Below are 10,288 nucleotides of genomic sequence, written 5' to 3' on the forward strand. Positions count from 1 at the left end.
CAGAAGACATGTTCAGAACTCCATCTTTGTCAGTGTTCCAGTGTTCAAGGTCAAGTTTGATAGGGCTCTGAGCAACCTGACATAGTGGGCGGCATCCTTGCCCAAAGTGGTGGGGTTAAGAACTAGACCGTATTTAAAGTTCCTTCCCATCTAAACTATTCTATGACTCCGTGAATTCCCTTTCCCCTGTCTTCTTCTCCCCCTTTCTACCCCACTTCTTTTCTTCCTTTCCCCTCTTTTTTCCTTTTTCTCTCCTTTTCCCCGTTTTTCCTCTTTTTCCTTTTTTTTTCCTTCATCCCTTTTTTCCCCCTCTACCCTCCTCCCCCGCTCGCCCTTCTCGCTTTATTTCTGTATTTTTTGTTTCCTTTTCTTCCCTTTTACTTTTCGGCCGTGCTGTAACCAGCAGGTTTCCGGCCCCGGAGCCGCTCGAGCCCGCGCCCAGCGCCGCTGCCCGGCTCTGCAGGCGGCAGCGCCCAGCGGGGTCCGGCCGAGAGCCGGGGCGGTGCCGGGGGGCTGCGGGCGGAGCGGCCCCGGCCCCTCCCCGGGGCGGAGGGAGCCGAGCCGAGCCCGCCGGAGTCGCGCTGTCTGCCCGCTTCATCCCCTCCGTCTTCCCCGCGGCTTCGGTATGTCGTCGGGCGGCAGCCTGAGCACCATGCAGCGGCTGGTGGAGCAGCTGAAGCTGGAGGCGGCCGTGGAGAGGATCAAGGTGAGCCGGGGCGCGGTGCGGGGTCCCCGGGAGCGGGGTGAGGCGCGGGGTGCCGCGACCCTGGCGGCGGGGTGGGAGAGAGGGGCCGCTCCTGCCTTTCCGTCCGCACTGATCCCCGCCGCCCGCCCTGGGAAGGAAGGGGGCGAGGGGCTTCGAGCCCCCGCCGCACGGCAGTGATGGAGCGAGTGCCGTTCCCTGGTGGAAGCAGCCGTGAAAAATAATACAGCAGCTCCTCGTTAGTTCTGCACCAGCAAACAGATAATCGTGAGTAGCTCCTCTTAGCGAAGCCAGCCCGACTCCCCCCTGCTTCGGAGCGCTGGCAGGATCTGCGGGGGGAGGCGGTGCGGGGTGGTACCCGCTGGCACACTTGGGGAAGGCGGGGGATTTGCTACGCATGCATGAATCTTCTGCTTGCACATATCCAGACAAAGGCAACATGATGAGGCGGTCCTGTCGCCTGCCGGCTCCTCAGGTTTGGTGACCTGCCCGAGACAGCTCTTGGTTTCCAGCAGATGCGGGGGGTTCATCCCCACGTACAAAGCCCAGCACAGTCTGTGAAAGGATAAAAGTCAAATTAATCTATATCCTGCACTTTTCTTGTCGCTCTCCTTGCATTCGCCATTTTTCTCTGGCCAGTCACAAAAGACCAGCTTCCTCAGTCTGACGACAGTGCCAACACATTGAGCTGCAGGAACTTAGCTAATTGATTTAAAAATAATTCAAAATACTCCTGTCCTGGACTAGTGAAAATTTGAAGTACTCGTTGCAAGGTGAAACCACTCTGGCTTTTGGATTTCATCCTAATCAGTTTGTTGATGTTACTACATTTTATTAGCAAAACAGAATCAGCAGATGCTTGGTTCACTAAAAGTGACTGTGCGTATCACTGCAAAAAGGTGTGAGAATATGTGAAAAACAGCATGTTTCAGAATAGAAATGTAGACTTGTGGCAAGAGGAATATTGTCAAACACAGAAACTGTTGTCCACCAGTTACTGTTGGTGCCTGGATCTCTGTTCCTGCTCATTTTGAGTCATAAACTCAAAATACCCATATACTCCTCCCCACTATTTTTTTGTCGGTGGGGAGTAGCTATAAAATACATAGTTTGTAGTTTACAGGTGTTACTTTGTGGCAGTAACATATTCTGGACTTCTCAAGGCTGTGTGTTTTTATGAGTTTGCTCTCATAATCCAGGGAGGCTTGTCCTTGATGGACCTCAGACTCATCTTTCTTGCAGCACTGTGCACAGTAGACTCTTCCATGTATGCTGTTCTAGGAGCCTGGTCATGGTTTTGAAATGACACACAATTAAAAATGTGTTGCATAAATTGTATCATCTGGGTTTCTTTATATATAGTACAAAAACAACGTGAAATATATTCAGCTGATGAAAAACTGCTTGGTTCAGTTTTAACAAGCAGTGAAATGGGAGAAAACATTGTTCCAGCTACTTTGAATAGACAATGTGCTTCCAGACGGAAGCTGGTTATGAAAGGATTTTTAAAAATACAATCCATACTGCCAAGTTCCAATGGTGATTTTGTTTACCCTGCTGGCTAAAAAAGCAGACAGGAACAATATTTTCAGAAAGAGGAAACTGAGTAGGAAAGAAGTACCCATACACATCTTGCATCCAGGAGGCTGCTGAAGGGAGCGTGTTTGTCATGTGATGAAATCCTGCAGAAACCTTCTGTGGGAACAGGAGAAAAGAAGAATGTTGTGGGGCACAGGTGGGACTAAGAGTAGGCAGATCTGGTTTCTGTCTTTTGAGGATATACCAGGATATACATAGCTCCGTATGTGTTGGGGGGTTTGGCAGCAAGGTGCAAGGAGATGCTGCAGGCACTGCTAACTCCCAAACGAAAAAGCTCCAAGTGGCCTTGGCCTGACCAGTGTTGGCTAGTGGCATCTCTGCCTGGTAGCCATGCAGTGCACACTCGGACACCACAAGGGGCAGGCACTGTGGTTGAGGCAAGGGTGCGAATGCTACAGGGGGTCCAAGGGCAGGGCAGGAGACCTCTGCAGCCCCCAGAAAGGGCTTCTCCCCAGGTAAGGAAGGAGTGACAAAGCCTGCTGACTTAGCAGGAATCCTTGCTGCAGATGCTTCTCCCTGTACTCTGCTCAAGAGAACCTGGGAGGCTGATGGGAAAAAAGCTTCTCATAACTCCCTGAAGTGCCAACAGCTGCTGGCTAAATTCAGGCAGTTACTAGGATGAATGTCTTGGAGGCGGGCCTGGAGGAGAGCAGCAAAATACCGAACAAAAGTGTTTTTCCCAGAATTTCCCATGTGTTTCCAGATGCTGTTAGATGGCATGGCCCAGAATCAAAATTTCAGTGGGGCTCTGGGGTGGTTGCTTTAGATAGGAGGCTGGGAAGTGTGGATGGTCCTTCTGGTTATTGTTTTGGCAACACTGCAGAGTTGTGTCGGAAGAAAAGTCAGAACTTCAGGAGTCCTGTAACAGAGGTGAGGTCAGAGGGGAACTTAAAGTTCTATCAATAGATTTAGTATTTCCTTTTATAAAATATGTATCAAACAGCATGGGTTTGACAGTTCTCTGCATCTGTTCCTAATGTGTGTCTGGGAAACTGGAAATTCCTCTAAGTTTTCCTTCAAAAATGTAGACACATGACTGACTTGCCATCACAAGGACAGCAGGAGCCTTCAATGCTGAAGACATTTTACCTTTGGGATCCTGGGCTTGTTCTGCAGCTCTGGACTTTCCTTTCAGGGGGCCAGAGTGTGGATTTGAAGTTCTCACTTCACTACTGGGGGAAGATGACAATTTGGACTTCAAAAGCTTTTCATCCTCATCTTACTGCTTTCACTCCTTGTTACACTTCATGTTGTTTAAAAGTTTGGAATGAAAATTTTTTTAATAAATTATCAGAAGATTATATCAAGATTATATCAGAGCTCAAATGCAAATCTCCAAACACCACAGTAGACTGGAAAATGGTCACGGCTCTGAGCATTTTAATGGGAATAAATTGCATCACACTGGCACCTCAGTCCTCTGCATACTTCTGGCTTATCACTGGCATAGTATTTCATGTGTGGTTCACCAGAGCTTTGTAAATTGTGCTTCTGTGCTATTTACTTGATGTTTTAGAATCTAACAGGTGATTTGGCTGCACTCCAGCTCTGTTTGATAATAGCTCTTCAAGAGGAAATGCTTAATAGATGCTTGCGAATGAATTAGCTTCCTCTCTGGATTTTTTTTCCTTTTCAGGTCTCTCAGGCAGCTGCAGAACTCCAGCAGTATTGTATGCAAAATGCCTGCAAAGATGCCTTGCTTGTTGGGGTTCCTGCAGGGAGCAATCCCTTCCGAGAACCCCGATCCTGTGCTCTGCTCTGAAATCAGGTAATAAAGTCACAGGTGCCATGACAACCACTCTAATTTGAAACCCAAGCCCTTGAGGGGACAAAGACAGTGATAGTTGTTTTAGTGTTGAGCTCTTGCTCAAGTGTCCATCATTTCTCTGCTGGTTCTGCAAATGGCTTTCTGGGTTTTTTAGGTGTGGCAGTTGAAGCATGTCTCTCTTTTCTACAGCTCTTTCTAGAGGTATTTTCTTTATGAGTTGTTTTATTTTGTTGGCATCATTGTGTTCTTGTGTTTATGTAGTAATAAAGTAATTAGCAGCATACAAACTAATTAAAATTGTCTAAGACACACAGCTGTGTTTGACACAGCCGGGCAGTAGACAGTCACATAGCCAGCTTGGAGAAGTAAGACAAAGCTGTGGCAATTTTGTATGTTCTCATGACTAGCTCACAGCTTAAGCAAGACTCATATTAAAGTACGTTTAGGTCTTTAATGCCATATTGCAGTTCATTTTGCTGTGTCTGTCCTTAGGCTCTTCCTGTTCTTACTGTTGGTACAGAACCAAAACTAGTGGAAGTAGAGAGGAGCTGAGGAAACCTGTAATCACATCCTTTGTGATCTTTTTCAGCACAGATCTAAGGGATGAGCTACTCCCTGAATTCTGCCTTAGTGCTCTGCATTGCCTGTACCCCTGTGACACCTGCAGAGTAGGTGGGTGGGTGGCCGTCCAACATTTGCAAACCTTTGGGATCCAGTTCCATGATTCCCAGTCTGGCCTCTCCCATTTGTCACAAAAGTTATCAGTGGTTGCAGCAGGAGAAAGAAAGGTCATGCATGCTAGTAGTCTCGGGCAGAACCTCATCATAACTTGGAAAATCTCCTTCTTTTGCTTGACACACAAATTTGGAAGTAGGATATTCAGAAGGGGTTACTCCTCCTTAAAAGAAAACATATAAATAGTTCCTGCTAAAGAGCTGAAAAATCTACAGAGAGTGGAAGAAACACAGAAGTCTGTTCTTTTGATGAGAGTGCTACTAAAGAAAAAAACTTAATGTTTTCTCTAAGGGCAGAATTTAAGCTAGAACATGAAGTCCTTGTAGAATCTTCCTCTTGCTGCTGCCAGCTGTTCCTGAGCTTGCACTTGAGCTTTTGCCTCATCAAATGCATGGCTTCAGTTGTTGGTACACAGGTTTAACAAAATAGGATTGAACCTAAAGAAAGGGAAAAACTGAACATGAGATGCTTTTCTGGAAAAATTTGGAGAGGGTGAAGCAAAAGCAGATTTTCTTAAGTTGGGTACTGCTTGTAACTCTTTCTGCAAATACGATAAAGTTTTTAATGACCATTGCATATGTTCTTCTGTTATTTAAGCAGCCTTTCTACTTTTTGGTTTTTGAGGGGTCTCTGTGTGTGTGTGTGTGTGTGTGTGTGTGTGTGTCTATGTATTTTGAGGTGATCACATCATACAGATACATTACAAAATATCTTCTCAGAAGGACTTGATGATTAATTTACAATACATTTAAAATTGCATCACTCAGCCCAAGATGTCATTTGGTATTTTTTTTGCTGATAGATCAAATATTTAGTTTATTATTCTTGTGTTACCACAGGATCATAAAAAATTCAGAGCAAAGTAAAAAAGCCAGTTAAAAATTTTATGATATGGTGACGATACCCACATCCAGCAAAGGATAGTAATTTGGTTTTTCTCAGTGCAAAGAAACTGTTGTAGTTTGTAAGAGAAATTACATTTATCAGCTTAAGAAGATGGCATTTAATAAGCCTTTTCTTTTCTTCTTGTAGGGAAGGTCATTGGAGAATTGCCTTCAAGCATGACATGAATAACAACTGCCTTTCCTTCACAAGAAAAGTCTCTGTCTTTTATGTGGCTAAAACAGCATCCTAGATATCTGTCTGTGTGTTCTTGTGAATCCGCATTCCACTACATTTTAGTAATATTCTTGAAGCTTTTTAATGTAACTCTTTTCATAATCATCACCACTTTTACTACACTATGCTAACTATACAAGTATTACTTGAGAAGTTTACATTTTAGAAATGAAAAAAATGTGAATTTTTAACCAAATTACTTACTCTGATCTTGATACACTATAACACCAGAATAATAACAAAAATTATTCAAGGGGATTTTTTTTTTTTTCCCAAAATAAAACAACCCAAAAGTGAATAATTAAAGCTAAATTCTGTTAGTGCTGAAGTAATGTCCTCAGGGGACTTTTTGCTTGCATTAGCAAGATCTGGAACCGAGTTTAATTTTTTTTCAAGTGTATCTCAGTGCATAAATGACACATTTTAGTAACTGCTGAACACAACATGTAGCAGAGTCTTGACTCCTAAAGCATGTTTCTTGCAATAATTCTAGTCTGTAAGCCTTCTTCTACTTTGTAACACTGCTGTGGTGGAATTTTCTTGATGTATTTAAAATGTTACCAAACAGACACTAAAATCTGTGAACACCCAAAGATAATTGCATGCATCATTGTCACGGTTTGCAATACACAGAATTTACTAAAATGTGCTCGGTCATTTGCCTTCACTTTTTTGATCGAGCACTTTTACAAGAACAACTTTTTAAATAGGTTTTTAATTTTGTCTACTTTGTATTGTTTGTATTAATCTTTTAGAAGTTTGGAAATAAAATTCCTTTCCCTCTTTGCTTTGAACTCATTGTGTAATTGTAATAAAGAGCAGCTAGTGTAAGGAAGAGGATACTTGGATTTTGCAGTGGGAGGGAAGGCCTCAAGATCTTTGTTCTTTTGGGGAAGAGAAGGTTGGAGTTTTAGAAGCCGTATCATATTAGTAGAAAAGTCCCATTCGTATCAATTGACCATGTTTTTAAATACTAACAATGTTACGCAACTCACACATTTTGAAGCTGTGAGGAAAAACTCAGCAGTCTGAGTACTTAATGTTCATGAATGTTAACTGAAATGGGGCAACAGTGTCCTCCAGACAGTTCAGTCTTTGTCAAATATTTTCATTGCAGAAAGACTCCAAAATGCGAACTGTAATACTGACAGTATGTATTGTGCCTTTAAATACAGAACAGTCTTCTTTCACTGTAAGCCATTTAAGTATAGTAATTTTTCTGTTAGTACTGGACACAGATATGGAAATCTAGAGAAAACCAAATTACTCTTGCACAGAGGCCATCAGAGGCTTGGTTTGAGGCCAAAATGTTAAAGATACTGAGGGAGTGTGTACATCAAAAGCCTTTGGACAGCCAACATATGACTGCTGCCTACTTCCTCCCAGACAAGCCCTTCATATTTCTTCTGCCTCTTGAGAAAAAACCTCCCCTCATCCCACACCCATTTATCTCCCCAGAAGCCCTCTTGCATACACTTTCAGGCTCAGCAATGTCAGTTGGAGCTTGGGTTTTGAAGTGGCTGCTGAGCTGGCATAAGGAGGTGGCCAAATCACAGCATACAGCAGAGAGCCACCACTGCTAGACAGCCACCAACCACTGTTGTCTCTTGGCTGCCCTGCCCAACTCCATCCGGTCTCTTGCAGCTGGAGCACCAGGTCAACACAGCTGGAGTAGCACCGTGAGCAGGACCTGGCTGCATCAGGGTCTTGCACCATCAAAGACTAGAAAGATCTGTGAAGCAGTTGTGAGATGGATTGGGAACACTCCACTCCAATGTCCCTCTGAGCATGGTGTTTATTCCTCAGACATGGATTCCAGCCTCTTCAGAGCAGTGTGGTTGCTGCACCTCCTTGTTCTCAGGGCAGTGCGTATCTGAGCTGCTGAGTAGAAGCCAGGAGAGGTGTGACAGCAATGCTACCTCTGCCCTCCCAGGGCACGTTCTGTGAGAGAAGTCGATTGTCAGAACAAGCTCCACAACAGGATTGGTCGGCACTGAGGCTCTTTGGTTCCCATTGGCAATCAGTTTGGTGAAATGTGCCCGTGCTGGTTATTTTGTGCTGGCTGGGTGGAGTGGGTGCATCTCAGCAGCTCAGCATTTGCAGGTCCCCTTTCCTTGGCATAACCAAAGAACCTGACAAACGAGCCTGGGCAGCTGACAGCTTCTGTAGGCAGGAGAACATTTGTCCCTTACCTACTCAGTCTACAGGGCAATGTCTTTTCTCCAGCTGCAGGTGTACCTGGGTTTGCACAACTGCTGAACTGAACTCAGTGATGGCTTAGACCAGGGAAACCATCACATTTTGCCACTTGTGCTCCAACAGGTGGGATCTGCAGTGAGGTGGGCAACTGTGGGCAGCATCTCAACTTCCTTTACCAAAGACTATCCAAGAGGGCTATCTGCTGCACAGAGGCCTTCAATACCATCTGATGGCAGCAGGTCCTACAGGATGCCCAAAGTAAAGAAGGTTGAGTGTGCACATTTGTATGCTCAGTGCTCCACATGAGCCACAAGCCCCCTTTTCTCACAGTCACCTCTCCCAGCTGATCAGCAAGGCCCTTCTCCATCTACAGCTGCCTCCTGCCTGGTCACTAATATGTTTATAAACTTGTTCCAGGAGTGGAGTGTTCCTACCTGCTGATGTAAGACTGGAGATTAGATTTTGTACTGTGCCTTTTTTGTCTAAGAATCAGTTGCTTCCTAATTCACAGGTAAAATGGGGGGGAGGGGGAGGGGAATAGAAGGAAGGGAGGGAGGAGTGGGGAAGGGAATCACTGTAGTTCAGCAGCAATTCTACTCCACATTAAACAGACAAAAGGAGGGGGAAGAATGTAATTCATAAATTTGTCAATGTGTCCATATCTGTGAGAGACTGAGATTTGTCATAAAGAAATACTGTAAAAAACAACTGATCATTGCAAGCCCTTTTCCTTATCTTCCACTACATTACCAGTCATTTAATTGTACACTGACATTTTTTCTACCTAATGGAAACTTAACACTGACAGCACTTGAATTTTTTTATTTAATGTAGACAATATGCCTTTGTTTTTAAAGCAATCTACAGATTATCTATGCTATGCTTTCACAGCTGTTCATGTGGAAGTTCTGGTGTCAGCCTTTGCCTGTGGAAGAGGAGAACATAAATACATAACTTGGCACTGGCAGCTATAATTTTCTCAAACTGTGGTCATCTGTGACTGAGACTTTGTAGAGCTGTATTTTAAAAAAAACAAATTCCTGGTTCTAAAAATCTGGGTGGTAGTTCTGAACAACATAACCCATGATGCAGAAGAAGTAAAATGGTTTGGTCAGGTGACCACAAAAATGGGCCATGTATAGCAAGCAAATTGCAACTTTTATTTCAGTGTTTCTCTTATTCTAGGAAACAGTGTCTTGTTTGCAATTTTATGAGAAATCTTTTTATGTTACCACTTGTGAAAAGTATTTTCTCAAATCTTCCACACAATCAGTGTACAAATAATTCAGGTGTATGACTGTGAATTAAAATTGTAGTTAGTGCTGTCATAGCTTTTTCAAGCTTTTGTCAAGAATTCAGTCAAAAACCAGCACTCTGTTTTCTCTGAGAGACCAAATCTTTCTTCCCTAAGTGCTGGTTTCATTTACTCAAATAGAGAATATGTGCTTAACGAAGGTTTAATGTCAAATATTTAAATGCAAGCATAAACCTTAAACTTGGTGGTTTCTCTTTTACTACTTCCCTGCCCGCCCCCCCCCTTCTGTTACTGCATCAAATTAAAAAAGATTAACGAGTTTGAAACCTGAATCATCTCAACTGAAGGTCCCTGAACAGAAAGAGACATTCTGGATCTGGCTGGCATGCCTGTGCAAACCGTTTATGCATTCCTGCAGCAGAATGGAGTTACTGTCTTCCATTGCTCCCACACGTATTTCCAGTTTTGTTGCCAAATCTTTTGATGGAAGGTGAGGGTTTGGGTACTGTCCTATCCTGTTCTTTTGACTGCAACTGAGATAAATTTTTCTTTTAATCCAATCTTTTATCCCTTATATTTTTACCCTATAATATCTGGATCTGCCTCTCAGATGACTTTCATCCCCCCCATACTTGCCAATACCCTGCAGAAGGCTGAAAAACATGGATGCCAACAAATGGCCTCCAGCAGGTTGGGGTGAGGGTCACAGCTTAGTTCCCTGAATCAAATCTATGAGAATGCTAAATTTCAATGCAGTCTTCTCATATTGTCCATAAAACAAAGAGCTTTTTCCTAGACTAAGTATGATTAAAATGAGCTCACGAACTTTTTCCTGAAGAAGCTGTCAGAAGAAAAGTAGAACAGAGCCCAAGGGACAGCTACAAAAGTCACAGCTGTAACAGGAAGAAAT

At 43.7% G+C, this 10,288-nt stretch overlaps 1 protein-coding gene across 1 annotated transcript; it reads left to right on the top strand.

Moving 5' to 3' along the window:
- Window positions 1-540: 540 nt before the first annotated feature.
- GNG10 (G protein subunit gamma 10) lies at window positions 541-6,718 on the top strand. Its single transcript, XM_015652638.2, has 3 exons — window positions 541-706; window positions 3,939-4,070; window positions 5,838-6,718. Exons 1-2 carry the CDS (start codon window positions 626-628, stop codon window positions 4,062-4,064), a joined length of 207 nt encoding a protein of 68 aa, XP_015508124.1. The 5' UTR covers window positions 541-625; the 3' UTR covers window positions 4,065-4,070; window positions 5,838-6,718.
- Window positions 6,719-10,288: the final 3,570 nt, after the last annotated feature.

This window comes from Parus major, chromosome Z, assembly GCF_001522545.3.
Source record: "Parus major isolate Abel chromosome Z, Parus_major1.1, whole genome shotgun sequence".
Taxonomy (NCBI): domain Eukaryota; kingdom Metazoa; phylum Chordata; class Aves; order Passeriformes; family Paridae; genus Parus; species Parus major.

Coding starts and splice junctions, on each gene's coding strand:
- GNG10 (XM_015652638.2), top strand. CDS start 626: ATGTCGTCGGGCGGCAGCCTGAGCACCATGCAGCGGCTGGTGGAGCAG. Junction 707..3,938: donor CGGCCGTGGAGAGGATCAAG/GTGAGCCGGGGC, acceptor TTTCCTTTTCAG/GTCTCTCAGGCAGCTGCAGA.